The 21,766-nt window shown below is 40.4% G+C and overlaps 1 protein-coding gene across 1 annotated transcript in view; it reads right to left on the reverse strand.

Moving 5' to 3' along the window:
* LOC118691577 (contactin-3-like) overlaps nucleotides 1-21,766 on the reverse strand; it is a 103,619-nt gene that overhangs the window by 35,302 nt on the left and 46,551 nt on the right. Inside the window, exons 3-6 of the mRNA XM_036390843.2 lie at nucleotides 20,204-20,299; nucleotides 6,479-6,682; nucleotides 4,590-4,692; nucleotides 3,450-3,634 (exon numbers count right to left, since the gene is read on the reverse strand). Of these exons, the coding sequence (XP_036246736.1) occupies nucleotides 3,450-3,634; nucleotides 4,590-4,692; nucleotides 6,479-6,682; nucleotides 20,204-20,299 (588 nt within the window). The remainder of the gene's footprint in view (nucleotides 1-3,449; nucleotides 3,635-4,589; nucleotides 4,693-6,478; nucleotides 6,683-20,203; nucleotides 20,300-21,766) is intronic.

Below are 21,766 nucleotides of genomic sequence, written 5' to 3' on the forward strand. Positions count from 1 at the left end.
TTTTTCCTGATAGATTATTTAAAAAAACCCCAAAATGTACCAGTATTTTTTAATACACCTAAAAAAAATATGTAGATTCTACTTATTCCTGGGGGATTTTGTCTTTGTTACCACAGACCAGCACTGCAGAGCAAAAGGAGAACAGCAGCAGAATTTCTTTCTCCCTGTCAAACATTTTACCTTGGTAGTGCCAAGCAGGACTGCTGGGTACATCAGCATGGGCTAATTAAGAATATATTTCCTTCAATTATACCTTAAATTAATTGCTTTACATATCTTCACCGTGCTTCATGTTTAATAGCATCCTAAAAGGCAAAACTACAATTGTTTCATCTCCTCTCATTTTTCTCTGCCATGAAACACCTCTGTGGATTCTCTTTTTTTTTCCCTGTTATCTCTTTATGGGAAGCCAAAAGCGATGACAAACGAACAGGCTAATAAAGGGAAAGCAAATTATTTAAATCTTCAGGTTCTACATTCAATCAAAGTTGGATAATCTTCTCCTATTTTTAGCACAATCTGAGCTCTCCTGAGTAGAAAACTGGCATTTAACAAGTGTTGGAACTGTAAAAAAGGACAAAAAACTGAACATTTGATGTCAGGCTTTTCTTGATAAAATCCTTCAGGAGAGAAAAGGAAGATTAATAGTCTGTGAGTATTGTAATGAACCCAGAATATCTGGTTTAGAATATCTATTTTAATTATCAACTCCAGCTATGGGTGGAGAGCTGTATTTAAAGCACATCATAATTATAATAAAACAGACTCATTTCATTTTTTCAGGAGTTACAGATGTGACAGATTTATAGGAATTCTTGGGAAAGTGACTATGGACAGGAGTGAAGTTGTTCAAGGGCTTTGTGGCTTCAAGGCTGTAATTCATTGCTGGATGAAAAAGGAAGGCTTTTAACCAAACTATTTATGAACTGGAAAACCTGATTTTCAGATTTCAAACTTTGCAGTTTCAGCTCATAAAACAAATCAGAATAGGAGTGTTTCACTTTGTACCAGAGCAATGAATGTTTCAAGCTCTGGTTTAGGACCAGCTTTATGTTACATTTCAAAGAATTCTCGAAGTTTGCAAAGAAAGAAAAACCTATTTTTCAGGCACATGAACGATTTTTATCGATATTTTTCTGCCTAAAGATTTCTTTTTCATCTTATTTTACCACAACAACTTGCAAAACATTAACCCCAATCGTCCTCATACTGATTTTTCTGGGGTCAGGCAGAAATGTGCCTTGTTCTGCCCAGAGGAAAATGAATGCTGTCACTATTGAAATAAAAAGACATTTGTACCTTTGTAATGTTTATATTTCTCTATGTTTGATAAGCAGACACGCCTTAAACTTCTAAATGTTCTAACAGCAGCCACCATTCCCTAAAAACAGCAGATTTGTGGATTTTTGACAGCATTGGCACTTTCTGGCAGATGGGTGATTTTTTACTCTATGCCTTCAGTTTATTGCATTAGTTTCCCCCAAATCCTCATCTGCTTTTAGAACAACTTCCTTAAATATTGATTTTTTCATTGTAAGGCTGAGTGGGATGTGGTTAGATTTCTTCACCAGCCAGATTTCTGGGCTTTGGCACCAGATGAGGTGGCAACCCATCAGAAGACATTATCTTCAGTTATAAAACTTCCAATTATCAAGAGAAGCTATAAATGCTCTTTTCCCAAATCCAGGCCTGTTGGAATTCTAACTGCAACAACAAAGCAAGCACCAAAATAAGAAAGATTACTTAAATCTATTTAATTCTGCAGAATGGGTTCCATGAAGCAGAACAAATGAAATGAAACAGTTGGAGTGCCATTACTGCCATTACAGCTCTCATTATTCTTCTTAAGATAAACATCCATATCAGGGATGGCCCTAACACGGGCAGCCACTCCTACTGGAATATGAGGGTTCAAATCTCTGTCCAGGTTTGCACTGAAAAGGTTCACAATGATTCCACTGTTACAGAACTGCAGCTCAGTTGCTTTTGCTCATTAGCAACATCCCTTATTTCAGCTCTGTGGCCTTTTAATGAGCAAAGAAGAATTTGGGCAGCAGGGCAGGAACCCCAGGAATGACACTGCTGGAATTACAAGGACTGATGGAACAAATCCACTCTATTTTATATCTAATTTTTCTATCTATTTTTTATCTCCTCTAATTACATCTATTACAGTGATGTATCTCACAACTGCCCCCATTTGACACTGCCATAGGAATGTTGAGGCAAAATGATGTACAAAGCCCAACTCTGGAACTCTCAAGCAAAAAATAAGGTCACTTAATCAAAACTTTTAAATTTTATTTAAAAATAAAATGCACAGTGCCAAGTTTGGCATGGCAGAGGACACTGGCAGGTGAAGCAGCTTGGATTTGCTGCCCTAAGTCAATCACAGGATTTCTCAAAAAGTCATAATTACAATCAGCGCGTGGAAAATTTGTGCTGCTTCAAGTCCCCTGCCCAACCTGCCCTAGAACATTTCCAACAACGGGGCCTTCATTCAGTGTGAAGATTAATTTGGAAGTTGGCAAGGAGAGAAATTTTCCTTCCGCCTTGTAAAATCCATTGTGCCATAAAGCAAAATCTTCAAGGACCAAAATCTACCAGCCAGCTGCTCCCCATGGAGAGGCAGTGAAGCACTTGCTCCCAGCTGCAGAGGAGCTGTGCTCTGTGCCTTTATCCAACTCAAAACCCATCTCCTTGCTCAAATATTCCTCCATGAGGGAAACATTCCAAGGCAGAGTCAGAATCACTGTTTAAATTGCCGTTGAAGTAAAGAAAATTATATTTGCTGAGATCTGGCTTTAACAAAAATTGTCAATTACCACTTTGTTGCAAATCACTCTGGCTTTACACCACCACCAGTGTGCTTTGCTGATACTCATTTCACTCTATAGCCTCAAATGCACAAGAGACTGCTTTTTTTCCAGCTATAAAATTTCATATTATTTCATTTCCTATACTGGATTATATCCTCCCATTTATTTACTCATTTTAAAATAAAATTGGCTGTTTTGAAAGCACAGGATTGAGAACACCCATCCGTAATCTTTTCACAAAGCAAGACAAAATTTGTACTTCTCATAAATAGGAGGCCTAAATGATCCCCCCAAATAAATCCAATTGACTGAAAATTGAAGGTTTCACCAATGGACCAGGAAGAAATGTTCTTAAAAAAAAAAAAAAAAAAGTCTTTCCATCAGAGAAAAAGCCAAGCACAAGCAGACTGTGCTTTACTCTCAGCAATCCTTGTGAGCTTTTAAGCCATTTCTTAGAGACCTTACCAAGAAACTGCTGCAGAAATTCTCATTTTCTGGAAGCACTTAAAATGCCATGGATTTTTCAAACCCAAATGCCCACTGCAGAAAGTGGAAATTCCAGAGTACCCCAGAGCAGTTTGTGTTTCGTGAGTAAAGAAAGGAGGGACAGACAGACCAGAAGTTTCCTACCATAGTAAGTGAGACGTCCTCTTGCAATGTTTTTGCCCCTGGAGTTTTCAGTAATGCATTCATAGAGCCCTGCATCCTCCTGCTGGAAATTAGGGATTTCAATCATGCCATTGGATTTCCTCAGCTTTATTTTACTTGGAAATGGCAGCCCGTCAGTTCTTCTCCAGTTAATCTGAGGCACGGGGCTAAAGAGAGAGTAATGAGATTTTAAACAGTTTTGCTTAAAGTCCTTGATTGTCATAATGAGATACTTAAAGCAAACTAAATTCAGCAGTGGCTTGCAGGCTGTGTTAAATGCAGTAACCACACTGTACATGACAGATGGTCAGACACTCAGGCACCTGATTTGCATTCCCTGCTGATTCCTACGCTGCATTTGTGGTCCCAAATTTGTCAGGAATAACTCTGTGAATGCCCAATAATTGCAACATTTCTTATAAATCAGCACTGGCCTCCCCAGAGGACGGGTGAGATTTACCAGTGGCTTCCACAGAGGAAGAATCCAGGCAAGTCTTTTGGAATTGCCATCCTCCAGCAGCCTTTAATTCTCTGATTTGCAAACTTTCTCTCCCCTCTGCAGGGAGCCAAAGCAACAGTGTGTGATCAAGTTATCAATCTGACATGGGCACCTGACAAACTGCCTGCAAACAAACCCCACACTGGTAAATAAATACATTTACAGAAACACAAATGCATTCTCAAGATCGTCTGTGAAAGAGGAAAGTATCAGCTGCGAGTGAAGCATCATTCAGAGGAGAAATGCATTTCAATCTTTATTTTGGCCATAAAGAAAGAACAATGTTATGAAAGCATCAAGTACATTTAAGGGGAAAATTCAGACAACATTCTCACAGGCTTCAGCACCATTTCCTTGCACAAAGAAAAGAGGCATAGCTCAAAGGTCATATGCAAAACCACAGAGAATCTTCTCAAGTAAATTTGAAATGAAATGTGAATTCCTGTGCTGCCAACATACACATCTTAATTCTAAACAAAATCAAAATAAACCACAGGAGTCTTTGCCCTCTCATTTCAGGGCAGGAGCTGTGATGACCAAAATCAGGGAAACACCAGAGCCCCACAGCTCTTGTGCAGGTGAACCCCAAGGTGCTTCAAGTTTCAGTGAAGATGAGCACTTACTTTCCCAGTGCAAAGCACTCCAGCTTCACAGTGGAGCCTTTGGCTGCTGCCAGGGTCTCAGGGAACTGAACTTCGATTTTAGGCTCGTATTCCCCCATCACACCTGTGTGAGACAATTGCGAAGGTCAAATTTTCAAGGTGATTTTTCGAAGGGTTTTCTTTCCCTCTCTTGCAATTCAAGATTATTTCTCTGACTATCTGCTTATAAAGGGAAGCACAGTGATATCAGGGACAGAGTTAGGATGCAACAGAGTTTATCTTAGGAGAAAGTTTGGACTGTGGGAATTGAAAAAATAGAAACTTGCACAGACACTGAAGGGTTTGATCTGCAGCGCTGGGAGATGCTTGGATTGATGCAAAAATAAAATACACAGACATTAAGCAGAAAAATAATATAGTTAGGCTTCTATAGTTGTAGGTGAGACTTAAAGTGAGAAACTGAACTGATAAAATGGTGAAGGGTTTATAATCTAAGGGTGGGGTTGTATGGAATAAACTGAGAGTTTAGAAGTTATGAAAGAAGCATATGTGTAATAGTAGCCCATTGGATAAAAGTACCCACAGTGCAGCAGAAGTAAAGGTGATAGATCAGAAAAGCAAAACAAACCCTATGGCAACTGCTTATTGGTTTAGAAAGTTCTGTATTGCCTTGTAACAAAGAACTTTTGACTACTTTGAGCTATGGCTGAGTTCTTGCTCCTCTAAAACCTCTCAGCCTCTGAGACTGATGTTTATCTGAGCAATAAATCATTCTTAGCCCCACAGTGGTCCCATCCCTTCATGACAAAGGTGACAATGACAGGACAACACAGGAGAATTGATGCTGCAAGAGCCAAGAACTCTGGGAAGTGAGTGATGCCGGGATGCTCCCAGGCTCCAGGTGGTTCCCTGTTGCCCTGTTCTTTTAAAATTCTTCCAAGCCTTCTGATGTTCACATTTTTGTAATGGAGTGTAAATAATGATTGTTTTGCATTCCTTTCTGGAGGAGGACAAAACTCATGGACTGTCCCTACAGGACACGAAACAACACAAGCACACACCGCTATTCTCACGGTGAAGAAAAGGGAAGTTTATTTTCTGACTCCAACATTTATAGATTTCCAAAAGTGACAGTGGATTGGAGGGTGACAGTGCCACCTCTCCAATGACACTGGACAAACCAACAGTCCATCAAATTTCTCCTTCTCCATAAAAGAATGCAAAACAATGAGTTATTTACAGAAAGTGTGTGAGAAAGTTCATTACAAGAATGTAAACATCAGAAGGCTTAGAAAAACTTAAAAAAATCAGGGTGACAATGGATGACTGGTTTGACCAGTGTGGTTGGAGAGGTGGCAATTTCATCCTCCAACCCACGGTCACTTTTGGATCTCTATAAATATGGAGGTCCAGAAATAAATGCCCTTTTTTGCCTCGGACATCTGCTCATTCCACGTTGTAGCCATGATATTTTCTGAAAAATCCTTTCCTTAGGATTTTTCCTCCTGAGAAGCTGAGAGGCCTCAGAACAAAATGCAGACAATGGTTATCTGCTGCTGTGGAATGCAACAGGGGCATCTGGGATTGGTCTCATGTGGTTGTTTCTAATTAATGGCCAATCACACTCAGCTGGCTCGGATGGAGAGTCCGAGCCACAAGCTTTTGTTATCATTCCTTCCTTTTCTATTCTTAGCCAGCCTTCTGAGGAAATCCTTTCTCCTATTCTTTTTAGTATAGTTTTAATATAATATATATCATAAAATAACAAATCAAGCCTTCTGAAACACGGAGTCAGATCCTCATCCCATCCCTCACGCTGGGACCCCTGTGAGCACAGTCACGCCGCGTGTCCCTGGCACCGCGTGTCCCTGGCACCGCGTGTCTCTGGCACCGCGTGTCCCGTTCCGTACCGTCCGTGCGCAGCACCAGCGGCGTGGGGGAGCCCAGCACGGGGCTCCTGCTGGCCCTGCTGGTCACCACACAGCTGTAGTTGCCCACGTCCGAGGGCTCCACCTTGGCTATGTACAGGTGTCCTGTCTCCTGGGACACGAAGCGCCGGCTGTCCTCCTGCACGAACGAGGGGTACTCGTTGAAGATCCAGGCAAACGACAGGTCTGGGTGGGGAAAAACGACACAAACAGAGGTCTTTGGTAGGATTTTTCCACTTTTTTTTTTTTTTCCCTTCAAAGAGCACTTCATTGCTGTATTTGACAGCACTGATGTGGCATTCACATTCTCTGAAAAATCCCTTCGCGCAGGGGTTTTCTTCTGGGAAGCTGAGAAGCCTCAGAGAAAAAGGAAAACAATTCTTATCTCATTTGCTTCTCCTGGGTTTCGCTTCTTTGGAATGTGTTTGGAGACTGTTTACCCACAGGTGATTGTTTCACTGGATTCTGGTGTGAATTATTTTGACTCTTTGGCCAATCAGGGCCAAGCTGTGTTGGAAATAGCCATGAGTTTCCATTATTATCCTTTTAGCATTCAGTCAGTATCCTTTCTGTATTCTTTAGTTTAATTTAGTACAGTATTCTTTAATATATTCTATTATCATAAAATAATCAATTAGCTTTCTGAGAACATGGAGTCAGATTCATCATTCCTTCCTGCCACAGGGATCCCTGCAAATACAACACACTGCATTATTTACAGTACTGTACTGTGTAACAAAGAGCCAACGACTGAGAAAAAGACATTTTAAAAGTACCAGACTACTTTATTGCTGTATTTGACAGCAATGCATTATTTACAGTACTGTACTGTGTAACAAAGAGCCAATGACTGAGAAAAATACATTTTAAAAAGTACCAGAAACTAGCAAAACCCCCATTTTTTTTTCACCATCTCCTTCAGCATAAGAAAAAAAAAAGGCAAAAGAAATCCAGAATATTAGCAGGTCTGTTTAAATCTCCTTCTTTTCTCTCTCTTTTTTTTTTTGAAATTTAATATGCACGGAAATAGGAGCAGACAGCAAAAACGAGAGCAAACTTTGCTAAAATGGAAAGATTATTCATTCAGTAGCTACTTAACTGCTCAGCCAGATGATTAGCAGGTAGAAACAGGACAGCAGTATCCACGTGATAAGGATGTCAGAAGAAGCCTGAATTCCCAGTAGGGCTCATCACACAGCAAAACTATTTTTTTCCATACAAAAATCCATAAAAACTCCATTAAAAACATTTCTGTGCGATGTGGCGAAGTAGCCCTCCCTACCACTCATTATGATTATTTGAAAGGGAAAAAAACAAACCCACACCTCGAAAGAGAAACGAAGAGATTTGGCAAAAAATCCACTGAATTTGTTTTGTTTCCTGAGCATCGCTCTGAGCCTTGTGTGGCCAATTTTAATTGGCAAAAGCCCCTTCCTGCGCCAGGCCACGTGTTTGTCTCATTCATTTCCTACAGGATCAAAGGAAAATAAATTTTTAATGGTGTTCTAGGCAAGGAATAATTTCTTTCACCCACGTGGCACTTATACAAAGATTACAGCTTCTGGAAGTGCTAATTAGCAATGATTACAGCTTGATTGACCTCTCTTGTGTTGCAGTGTCTGCAGCATTGGCACTGCCCCCACGAAATGGAGATCAGCCCTTCCTGCACAGCTTTAATTTGAGGGTGCACAAATTTGGGTGCACCATGAAATGAAAAGGTGACACAGCCTGAGCCCTCAACCCCTCCCCAGGCTGCCAAAGCCAACAGGACGATTTAACACAAGGTAAGACTGTGCAGGTGAAAAAAAACCACTCAATAAATGAAATTATTAAGGTATTTATAGGCTGCCTAATGCAAAAAAGGCATCAAATGAAATGGCTGATCATTAACCTGCATTTAATTTTCTTCTGTCAATATTTAAACCTCTTCCATTATGATAATTTCGCAGCAGTGACCTGTGCCAACCATTAAGAGGCTCAGGAGTTAAACTTCTGTCACATTTAGAAATATTAGAAATAAATATAAATAAATTAATAAATAATAAATAAATAGGACAAATAAATAAATAAGTGTTAGATATAAATAAATAAATATTAAAAATATTTTTTTTGCCAAAACCAGAACCATAAGGAGGAAAAGACCTGCAAGAGCATCACCCCTGTGGACCTGCAGCATCTCCTCAGGATCACCAGTGGTTTTCACCACAATTCCTTCCTCCAGAACTCAGAGGTGCAATTAATTTAAGGAAAGGAAGGCAGTAAGGATTTGTCAGGAAACAATGGGGGAATTAGTGCAGTGGGAAGCATTAAATTATTTCAATAATAAAGAAAAGAAGAGAGCACACCTGAGGAGTTTGAAGGGCGCTACGTGGTCTGAGGGAGAAAGGAATGTGGGGTCTTTCTAAATGGGAAAGGCAGAAAATAGAGGAGAATCCTTTCTGCAGAAGAGGCGGGTGGACACAATGATCTCAGGGCTGAGGGAGGGACTGCACACCAAGTTAGGGACCAAAAAAACCCAATTTTCTCCTCCACACCAAACTCAGACACCCACAAGGCAGCTGTGGGTGACACCAGCCTTTACTGCTTCTGGTATTTATTGAACCACCTGTGCTTCCTTGCTCAAAATATTATTGCATGATTAAAAATAAGAGAAAATAAAAAGAAAAAAAGATGTCCAGAACAGCATGGAGATCTGGAGATGCAGCAGGAAAGGAAGCAGCTTCATTTCATTGCTAGGCTATTGGGTTAAGTCAAGAATAAACCCACTGAAATCAGTCACTGGGATTATGGCAGCCATGCAAAGTGGATTCCAGTTTAATTGGGTCCTTCAACCCATGAATAAACACCCCTGGAAACCTAATTCCCCATTCAACACTTATTTTCACTGACTCCCTTAAAAAAGGCTGGGGTATTTCTAGCCCTGTGCCTCACCACCTCGTTTTATATTTATTGTCCTTTACAAAATTGCACTTTTATTTTCCAAAATAAAAAAAAAAAAAGAAGAAAAAAAATCATATTAAACAAGTTGTGGTGTGATTTATTATGTTTACACCATTTGCCTGTTGCTGATCTTAGGGCACCTCCAGGGACACAAACTCACTCCCTTTCTGTCAATTACAAGTTTTCAGTTGATTTTCTGTTATAAATGGAAGTAATATGTCTCTCCTGGGCTTCCTCTGAGTTCTAAGCCTTTGCTTTCCAATGCATTTTTTCCTTATTTGGCGACCATACATGGATAAGGTATTGGAAATTACAGTTATTACTCAATTTTTATTTGTTTACTACGTCTTGGTTGGCGGCTTCTCTTTATTTTGCATTATTTGATTATTATTTACTGTGCAGTTTCCAACACACTCAGCATGTTCACACTGTTCCAGGACTTTTGTGTACCTAAGTGCTCAATTAAAAAAATGCTTATAAAATTACCTGTCACTTTTAAACCTGAATTCTTTATGAAATTCAACAATTAAATCACCATGGCCTTTAGGGTCATTTCCTGCTATTTATGAACCTTAAAAAACCCCAAATTACTGTTGCTAAAGGAACATAATGGGGTAAAACCCACACATTTATTGGTTTTTAACTAAGTTCAAAGTCAAGGCTTAAGTTTATGCACATCCTTTTGAAAATATGGCTTTAAATAATATTTAAAGAATTTTAGAAATACAGAAATTAAAGAAATTACACATTTCTTTTAAGTGAGACTGAATCACTTCACTGGGAGGTCATTTACAGAACCCGGGTGATTTTCCTTCTTGTAAACAGAATTTAAGTGACAACAGCAGTGGTGGAAATCCCAAACTGTAATTAAATTCAGGAAGTTGGAAAAGCAGAAGTTTAAGGGGAAAAAAAGGCATGCAGATTATGATCAAAAGGAGAAGAACAATTCACAAAGTTAATTTTATCCACTATTTGCATAAATAATGCCAGCTCTTGCTCCTTCTCTTCTGGGCCATCACTTTACACCTGCTTAATATCCACCTGCCAGCCCCATAATTCACACCTAAATGAGACTTCTAAAATAGCCACCAGAAAGTGAACAATGTTCATCTGAAACAGATTTAAAATGTTCCAAACTGACTGGATTCTAATTAGCCAAGTGGGTGTTTCCAGAAATGAAACTGGTAAGAAATGAAAGTTCTTGATTTTGGGGAGCATGGAGCTGATGGAACAATACTTCAAGATTAAAAAAAAAAAAAAACAAACCAAAAATCCAGAAACACAAAGAAACAGAAAAAAACAACCACCAAAACATAAAGAGGTTTCATGTCAATCATTAATGCCCAAATCCCAATTATTTCATGCACTTCTCCAGCTCTGATTTTACAATGCTCTGCAGCAGAAACACCAGGAGAAGCTGAAATATCCTGGAATTTTGTGTCTCCAAATGGCTTTTTGCCTATCCCACAGGAAGGCACGTGGCTCCTGGAAAACTGCTTCCAAGAAAGTAATCAGACAGAATTTAGCAATGACAGAAACCGCAATTAAAAACATGGAAATCTACAGCAAACAGCTATTTGGAATGATCTACCTTAGGTGAAAAGTGATGGAAAAAGTAACACTGATTTTGAGAGCATAATAACAGACTCCCTAATTAAGGCAGAAACCAATTAGTTCATCATTTGGCCCAATTTCAGCTGCAAGTGTGATGAAATGGCAGAAAAGGGAGTTTGTGGATGAGCATCCCTCACTCAGAGCTCTGAGAGCTCACACTGAGCATTCAGGCTGGGTTTTGTGGGACAATCACCCTCAAAAATGTCCATTTCTCACCCTGCTGCATCCCTGGCTGTCTGCACAGGAACCTCTTGGAGAGTGAAAACAAATTACCTAAAAGCAGGAAATTAATTAATGAGGTCAAATTGCATTAAGGTCCCAGAGGATGCTCTGGGTGCAAACTGTCCCCACTCCCCTCCCTGCAGGCAAATCCTTGGATTTCACTGCTGTGGCACTGGCATAATGGAATGCCAGTGCTCCCAGGGGTATAACTGGTTTTATTTTACATAAATTAACTCAGGCTTCTCCTCAATACTTTTCCTTTCTCGCTTGGGCCAATCTTCCTGCACTCAGTTCAGCACCCCATCCTCCCCTGGCCAGCTCCCACCTTCCCTGTGCCACACAAACCAAGTAACATCTCCCTCATTTCTCCTGGCAAACGTTAAAAATTGCTTTCCAAATAAAAATCTCCTGCTCTGGAGGTGTAGGACAAGGTGTTTGTGTGCCCCCAAAAACACGTGTGAACTGGAGCTTGAACTGTCACAAGGTGCCTCTGTCAGAAATGGCAGCATCTTGGCAATGAAAAACCAGTTTAGAGTATTATTTGAGATAAATTGTAGATAATTTCAAGGGTTTGGGGTATATTCCTGCACACATTCAATGCTCAAAAATTTAAAACTATCCCAGGTGTGTGCAGCTGGGAAAAACAAACCAAACCAAGGCTCAGGCTGCATTTCCAGGGGGGATCCTGGGCTGCTGGCATTCAAGTAGTTCCATCACTGATAATGAAACAGTCTTTAGCTGCAGTCACACTTCAGAGAACAAATGGGGCTGGTATTTATTTTCTGTTCATGATCTCTATATAAAAATCATGACAATTACAAAGCCTCTATAGCAGGGCTTGACCTGTGGCCTCCAGGAGTGATGTGAGGCAGTGAGATCTGCCTAAAATAGGGGCAGTGATTTCCCAACCACTGGGATTTCACCTGAACTCTGCAGAAAAACTCTTTTGGCTGAATTCTTCTTTATACCAAATGTAAATGTGTGATGCATGTCCAGCTACCAAAAGTGAAAAATGTATCCCAGAAATTAATTTTATTCCAGAGTATAATGGCAAAACTCTGATTCGAAACTAATGCATAACATTAATTGTTTTGGCATAAAAGTTGAATTATTTCATAGTTAAAATATACCAGATCAATTTTCAGCCTGCTGTGCAGGTAATCAGGCATGCAACTTGTGTGTATGGAACAGCCCAGCACAATGAGAGCAGTGAGACACAAACACACACAATATCTTGCAGTTCCAATCTACTCATTAAATGAGAATATTGACTATTCTGAATAAATGAGAATATTGTTTCAGCTGAAGCTGCAAGGTTCCTTCTTCAGGCTAAAACCTGATTTTCATTCTTAAACAAAACAGGCTAAGAGTTCACTTGTTATTTTGATTTTGGAAGGAGTTTTAGTCTTAAAAGCAGATGCAATTCTTCAAAAACAATGAATTGTACTTTTTTTCTGCTGTCCCCCAGCCTAGAGCACAGCCACAAAGAGGTGGCTGCACACAAGGATGTGTCTGTCACCTGTGCTCAGCTGCCACAGGGATGTCACACAGCCACTGAAGGTGGCTAAAGCCCTGGACGATTCCTGGAGCTTTTCTAAATCATCCCAAGCAGCATCACAAGCGGGGCTCACCACTGTAATTAAAGCACCAACATTTCCCAGCTCATCCTTGGGAAACAGATGCTCCAGACTGGCGGCTGATTTCTTCATTAACACCAGCCCCCTCCTGGTCAGTCCCACCCCAAAGATTCCTGTCACCATCACACTTCCTGAAAAATCCCTTCGCCAGGATTTCTTCTCCTGGGAAGCTGAGAAACCTCAGAGAAAAAGGAAAACAATAATTATCTCATTTGCTTCTCCTGTGTTTTGCTGCTTTGGAATGCAGCTGGAGATTGTTCACCAACTGGTCATTGTTTGATGGGTTTCATGTGAATTGTTTTCACTTAATGACCAATCACTGTCCAGCTGTGTTGGGACTCTGGAAGGAGTAACGAGTTTTCATTATCATTCTTTGTAGCCTTCTGTCTGGATCCTTTTTCTATTCTTTAGTATAGTTTAGTATAGCATTCATAATATAATATAGTATAGTATCATCTAGTATAGTATAGTATAATACAGTATAATACAATATCATATCCTATAATAATAAATTAGCCTTCTGAGAACATGGAGTCAGATTCATCTTTCCTCCCCACAACTTCTATCTGTATCCTTTTTCTATTCTTTAGTATAGTTTGGTATAGCATATAATATAATATAATATAATATAATATAATATAATATAATATAATATAATATAATATAATATAATATAATATAATATAATATAATATAATATAATTAATGTCATCATATCATATCTCATACAATATATCCTATAATATAATAAATTAGCCTTCCAAGAACATGGAGTCAGATTCTCATTTCCTCCTCCATCTGGGGAACCCCGTAACTCCACAGATTCCCTTGGGAAGGGCTGAGCACGTGGCCCTGCTGGCCAGGGTCCATTATCCAGGCGCCTGCCCATGGCTTTGCATCCCCAAGGGCTCCTCAGCTGGCACTGAAACACCCCTGGGTGCTCCCAGGGCAGCCCAGATGTGAATGAGAGCCTGACAGAACAGCTCTGCTGCTCTGGGCTCCCAGAGCTGAATAAAAATCCCAAATTTGCTTCCCCTGGAGCTGTGCAGGGGCTGGACTGGCTCCTGCTCATCACATTTCTGCACTAATTGCTCCAGACTGGCTGTGTCATTGCAGGAGCCCTGGCTCTGAGCACGCTGCTCCCACTCTGCAGGCAGGCAGAGAAGTAAGAAAGTGCTTTAGGAAGCAATATGTAAATACATCCCCATTAGCCACATCCATTCCAAGTGACAAACTGTTCTTTTAATCACCTCCCTAGAACTTTACATTTAATTGCCGAGAGCATTTCCAGAACTCTGTTGTGCTTTTTCAATGGCTGGAAGTATTTTAAAATTGCTTCCTGCCTGTAATAATTTTGAGGATAAAAAAGGCGATCGTTTAGTTTATTGCTGAACTAAAATAAATCTGATTTCTTGTGAATGTTAAATATTAGGGACATAAACCAAGGGAAACTAATGGAAATAACCCAGGAGTCAATTTTCAAAGTAAAGCACCAATATTTATATGTGGAAGCAGTGCTTGGTGACACTTTCATTTGGTACTCTTGCACTCTTTTAGGAGAAGGCACTTGATAAAACCCTTGTGGAAAACAAAAATTCCTTTCAGCACTCTTGTTCTGAGCACTGGGACTGCAGCCACCTCCCTCCTGCCTGCTCCTAATCAATTTTCCTGTTTGCAAAGAAAAACCCAAATATTTTACTAGAGGAGATAATAAAGAGCTGGAGGAGAAACACCCCACAGCCACAATTTAGGGACAAAAATAAACTTGGTGGAGAGCCAAATGCAGTTATTGCCTCCAGTTTTCTCCCTTTTCCCCCTAGGCATAACTGAGATACCTGGGACTGGGTAAGTAAAAAGGTTCAACCTGAATTTTTTTCTTGCAATTTGGTTCTTCCTAATCAACTTCTCCCTTTTTCTTTCCATCCCTCCATTCGTCCAAGAGATATCCTACAAATGAACGTGGAGTTCAAGAGTTCTGTAAGATTTTGGGGTAAGAAACTGCTAAAAGCTTCCAGGGTTGTTTATCCACCTCTCTGTCAGCTTAAAAACATGCACTATAAAGGAAATTAAGATGATGCACAAAAAATAAATAAATAAATAATAATTATAATATTATAATATTTATAATAATAATAAATCTATAAAAGGATATATTAATAAATTTATAATTTATAAATAAGATGTACTAATTTCAGCCTGGATTACCTCTCTGTCAGCTTAAAAACATGCACTATAAAGCAACTGAAGATGGTGCACAAATATACAAAAATATATACTAAATATATATAATAATTATATATATTATTCATAATAATAATAAAATATCTATTAAAAGATACATTAATTTATAATTTGTAAATAAGATGTACCAATTTCAGCCTGGATTACCTCAGCCTGGAAAACAGGTTTATCGAAAGAAAAAAGTGCTTCAGAATGACTACATTTGACAGCAGAGTGTCTCTGCAGCACTGGTTTTGTACTGGTGGTGAAAATAATGCTCTGGCAGATAGAAATCACTGGAAGATCCAGCTGTGAACATGTATTATTTCCCCTCATATGGACAAACATAAGTGTCTCTCAGGTACCATTTGATTTCAAACTGTCAGCTGAAATTTGTGCAGATGATGATGATGACACCAGCAGGACTATTGAAAAATATGTTTTTAAATAAAAATGCCATTTCTCCTTGGCAGATTGAAACAGCACAGGAACACTGTGGAGCCATTTCTAAGGCCAGTGCTGTTACAATATTCAAGGTACCACTCTCCTCAAAATGCATTTTTTGTGCCAGAACCTTTCCAAGAGTGATTTATTCCTGATGCCAGACGTGTGTCATCCACAGCCTGCAATGACAGCAGGAAGAAAAGGTGAAAAACAGGATGGGGAAAGGGGAGTTTAGATGGGATATTAGGAATTGTTCCCTGGAGGGTGGGCAGGCCTGGCACAGGTGCCCAAAGCAGCTGTGGCTGCCCTGGATCCCTGGCAGTGCCCAAGGCCAGGCTGGACATTGGGCTGGGAGCACCTGGGACAGTGGGAGGTGTCCCTGCCATGGCAGGGGTGGAATCAGATCTTTAAGGTCTCTTCCAACCCAAACACTGCTGTGCAGTGGGGTGCTGCTCACAGGGGTCCCCAGGGCCAGGGAAGAGATGAGAATCTTGACTCCATGTTTCAGAAGGCTGATTTGTTATTTTATTATATATATTAAAAGAAGATGATATACTAAAACTATACTAAAGAATAGAAGAAAGGATTTCATCAGAAGCCCAGCAAGGAAAGGAAAGGAACGACAATAAAATCTTGTGACTGCTCACAGCCTCAACACAGGTGGCTGTCATTGGTCATCAAGTACAAACAATTTCACATGCTGGGTAAAGAATTCTCCAAATCACATTCCAAAGCAGCAAAACATGGAGAAGCTGAGGCTTCTCAGCTTCTCAGGAGAAAAGATCCTAAGGAAAGGATTTTTCATAAAATATGGCTGTGACAGTGCAGTAGGACAGAAATCCTGTTCTGGAGTTGCACCTGTTTAACGTCACTTTGCTTTAAAGGAATAAAACATTTCCAAAGCCAAATATTTACAATTAATTCAACTTAAAGTTCCCTGAAAGAACAGCACGTTGCCATTCAAGAGTTGCAGAAGAGAAGCAATCAGAGCATCCAAGTATTTCTGGCATCTGAGACTCTTCCCATGCCATGTTATTCATGAAGCAGAGCCCTGCTGGAACTTGCAGGTTTCCAAATGGCAATACAAGAGGCACGAGCAAAAATTTGCAAGTCTAAACACTCATTTGGAACAGACATGACATTATTCAGTGAAGGATTTGTCATAGCAAACACTGAGCAATGAACTGGGATCTATTTTTCCATGATCTAATATTATTTCCTATCAGCATGTCACAACTCTGACACAATATGCTGTGAGCTGAATTGATCCCTGCCCTTCAAATCCTGGATTTTTTATGGATTAAACCCACATTTATCAGGGAGTTCCACGAAGAGGGAGGACAAATCCTTGCTGCTTTATCCATGTAGGAACATCCCTGCCATACTGCATGAAGCAGGAACACAGAGCACACAAGGCTCGTTAGGAATAAAGCAGAATTTCCTTGCAATTTCCAAGCAACAGTTCCACAAAATTCTTGTTATTTATTTAATTTCTTGGGTTTTGGTTTTTGAAATAAATTTATTTATTTATTGGGTTATGATCACATTTCCCATGGGAATAATGCAGCAGGAAGTGCACCAATGTAGAATTAATGTCGAGTTTTTCCAGGCAAACTAAAATTTGTTGAAATGTTCAAATAACTATCAAGTAAATCTTCACTTCTACCATTAAAAATCATCTTTTTCTCTGTGTATAAAGCAGCTTTAAACCACCCCAGACAACACAAAAGGACCATGCCTCATTGCCTGCTCCTCTCTCAAAGAGCAGAAACACCTCATAAATCCAAAATCAATGTCAGCTGAGGAAAACTGACTGTACTAAACAAATATAAATCACAATGTACAGGAACAGAAATAACAGCTGAAGAGGAGCTACACAATAATCACAATACAGTTCAGTAGTAACAGGAGGTAAAACCCTACAGGAACTCAGATTTGCTTTACTGAGGGCTTTGTCACTCGTTAGATACCAATTTTGGAACTAAATCAGTAGCAGAGAAAAATCATTTTTAGATCTCCATATGTCTAGCTTTTCCCATTCTTGGCAGAATGAGCAAAAATTAGCATCAGATGAATGTTTTTTAACCAGCTGCACATTAACTGCGTCCAACATTAGTTTGGGATATTGAGATGTTTGTTGGATTGACAGCCCTTTAAAACCATTAAAGACATCACAGTAACACAGTAAAAAGTCAAAATAGCTGTAGAGATTTCAGTGGAATTTAAAGGTTGCAACAACTGGAAAAGTAGCAGGAGAGCTACATAAATCCATTTTTGACATTATTTTACCTTTGGAGCATGTGGGTGAGATGAGTTACTGATTTTTGGTGGCAAAAAATGGTATTTTAACAGTTTCCCTGCAACAGAATTCAAAGATCCAGAAGTATGGCCATGCAGAACGATGACAGATGACCATCTTAATTATCCAAACATCACTGCTTAATTATGAGACAACTTAGGGTATTTAACATAAAACCAGCCTGGACCAGAAAAATATTTGTGGGAAAAAGTCTTCACACTCAAATCCAGTCATTTACCCCATCTTCCACTCAGTAAATCCCACACAAGACTGCTAAAAAAGGGAATTTTTGTTTAATTTTCAGAAAGGGGAAACACAGTAACTTAAAAGAAAGTGATTTGTGGTTCGTAAATGGAGTTTCATTGTTGGTTTAATGCTGGGTGTCCACAGCCCAGAGGAGCTGGAACTGCACACTCAAAAGGACAAAACTACTGCTCACTGCAGGAATAATTTGCTCCCTGTTGAAAAGGGACATTCATATGACTTATGTAAATATCTGTGCCTAAGATAAGCCAGGAAAAAAATATGATAAATTGCAGAAGGGAAGCAATTTTCTTTTTCCATACTATGAGCTGGCATTTCTTTGGGGATGAGCACTGGTTTCTATTGTAACTGGGATGCTGTACATGGAGGAATAATCACTATTTAATCAAGTCTCTTCTTGCAAACTCTTTACAGAGAATGCAAGAAATAAGTGCAATTAAGTTAGCAAGATCTTAGAAACTGCACAACACACCAGAAAACAAAAGCTGAGTATTTTGGGGGCTACAGGGTGGAGAGGAAACAAGTTGGTGGAGCACGTTTTTAGAATTAGTATTGTCTGGAATTATTTGATAGCTCAGCGCAATAAATACAGGCTCCAAGTAAAAAAAACGAGTCAGATCACTGATCTGGAAAGGGCTGAACATCCCTCAGGCCAGGTCAGCTGGTCCTAAACCATCCCTGCTCTTCCTAACAAACCACTTCTGCTTCCTGGCTGGATGTTTTATCCCGGGTTTCCTGCCCTGCACCCCACCCTGCAGGGGTGTTTTGTGTCACCTTGCTCCAGCTTTATGTCAGTGCAGAAAGGGTTTTTTTCCACCTTGCTCCACGTCTCCTGAAAACTTTAGCAGTTAATCCTCCAACTCTCAGACAGATTCAAAGATCTGAAATAATTCTGGTACCAGTTCTCGACGCCATTTGGTAACCCTGGGAGAGCTCAGCTCTGTTTTTGCATGAACACCACAATTAGTGTGGGGGTGTCAATCATCTCCCATCTGCTGACTGCAGGAGGAATTCTCACCTCTCCCAACCACTGTTCTCAGCACCACCAGCACGTCTGGCATCACCTCCTGTTCCACACCTCAAACTTAAACCTTGCCAGAGCCAGGCAGCGTTGCCTCAGCTTGGCCATCACCTCTGGGTGTAAACCCACACACAGGACACAGCTGTAGGAACAGCTGGGGCAGTTCAGCCCTTGGGCTGCGTCTAGAAGGAAAATTTAATCATTCTAATTCTTACAGATAGCTGGGAGAATGACCCATTTCCTCAGCTGCTGAAAGACAAAGCTGCTGCAAGGCTATAAAGATGATTTAAGAGTATGTATCAGTTTAGAGGGGAAAAAATTCTGCAAGCTCAGACAGTTGTAAAATTGCCACTTTATGGCTGTGTCTGCTTGGACTCTGCCAAATTTATGAGGCCACAACACCTATATTATTGAATATAATGTCTAGCTTTTATTACCTTGTCTTTGCAATCAGATCCAATGTTTAACATCACAGCCCTTCAATAATGACACACCGTATCAATTAAAAACAATAAAACCAGTTCCTCTCAGATATTACCTGAGGCTCAATAGCAATTAGTCAAAGACTGAAGATGCAGAATGAGGGAAGAAATGTACTTACAACTTTTGGTCCACCAAGAATCCATATATCCACTTTTCTCACCCCCTGAGTGCAGAAGTGGTTTAAATTACACAGCATCATTCCATCCCACCACAGAATGTCTTGATTGCAAGAACACAGGCACTGTTCAAGACAACCTGCAATTCTCTGCTCATGGGGAAAACCGGATTCATTGAGGCTCAGCAATTGTGAAATTGGGCAGAATGCAACTCTAGAAGATACTCCATTAATTACAAGAAATCCCATAAAAAACAGACACATTAAGTGCACAGAAATTACTAGGAACGAGATAAAAGTAAATCCTGCTAAATACTTCCCTCTCCCCTCCTTTGTTTTTGGTTTCTCTCTCTCTGCTGTTACTCAGAACTCAAGATTTGGTTATAATTCTGATTTTTAGCATTTCGGGGATGCTGCCCAGCCCCACCACCCCGAGGGTCCCCCTTACCTCCAGCCCGGGGCGGGGTCCCACAGAGCAGCACGACGCCCTGGCCTTCGCGCACCGACACCGCGCTCCTCATCCTCGTCCTGGAGCTCTCCACATCTGCCAGGGAACAGCAGCGAGCAGCACGTCAGGGAACACCAACAGACAGGGCAGTGACACTCCCAAATCCTGGCGTTCTCCAATCCTGGCACTCCCAAACCATTCCCAAATCCTGACCTCCCGTCTCTCGGTCTGCAGCTGGACCCAGCAGATCAATGCAGCCCCTGCAGAGGCAAAGGCTGCCTGGCACGAGAGGGGATGACAGAATTAGGGCTGAAGGGCCTAATCTGCAGCGAGATAATTCAACAGATCCTGTGGCTAATTGTGCTCTTATGCCTGACTTTGATAATCAAAAGGGAGCCAATGACTTAAAAATAAATTCTTAATCTACTCTTTCTTCAGAAGTGAAGGCTATGATGAACAGCATCAAGCTCCCATGTCCAATGCAAAATAACAGTAATAACAGCTGTTCAGAAAACGGATATGGATCCTTCCCAAGAGCAAGGAACCTCCTGGACCATATTCCTGCAGGAGAATCCCCTGGAGCATCACTAAGCCAGAGCTTTGTACCTCAGTGTGCTGACCCAGTGCTCTGCTCTGGCTGGCCTCGGGTCCCTGGGATTATTTTAAGCTGTGTAAGGATCACAGGACACCCTGAGGTGGAAGGGGTTATTGAGTCCATCTTCTGGTCTTGCAAAGGACACTCCAAAAATCACACACAGCATTGTCCAGCACTTTCTGGGGGGAAGCAAACGCTTCAGTTTCCATAAATGTAAATATTTTATCATACATTTATATTGGCTTTCCCTCTAACTGGTGAGTCAGGACCCAAGAAATTTGGGCCTCATTATACCCTTAAACTAAGCTAAATACAACATGTAATGCAAACCAAGACCAAAGTCCTACAGTAACAAAGATTTTTCCATAAATAAGCCATACATTTTTCCATAACAGAGGACAATTAAAAAAAAATATTTGCTTATAACCTTGTAGAGGATGCTAAATGAACACAGTCTTTAAATAAGGCTGTCTTTATAACCAAGCATAATAGGAGCAGCAAGTTGACCAACAGCAGCTATTTCCCCAAAATACAGCATTTTTATTACTGCAAAGCAACAGCTGTTACATTGAGAACACTGAATAAGAGAGACCAGAATTTCAATTCTTCCTTTAAAAAACGCTGCAGTAAGAGAGTGTTGTACAGTCCTTTCTTAGTCCACATAAAGTTCACAGGAATGTTTCTGAGGCTGTTTTCAGCTTTCCACGTGAATTCCCACACAGGTACCCTCAGAATAAACTCAGATCCTTTTGCTGGATGTGAATGGAGAAGTCACATAAAACCCCAGCAAAAGTGATTTCACCCAGGGATCAAACCAGCACAGCCTTAAATTATTGTTTCAGGCCTTTCCAGCACTTTGCTCTTTCTCCCTTGACATTACACATTCATCAGCTGCCCCAACACCATTCCTCAGAGCCACAGAAAGAAAAGCCAGGAGCTGACAGCACCTCAGAGAACACACACTGTTC

The sequence above is a fragment of the Molothrus ater genome, chromosome 11, assembly GCF_012460135.2.
Source record: "Molothrus ater isolate BHLD 08-10-18 breed brown headed cowbird chromosome 11, BPBGC_Mater_1.1, whole genome shotgun sequence".
NCBI lineage: Eukaryota > Metazoa > Chordata > Aves > Passeriformes > Icteridae > Molothrus > Molothrus ater.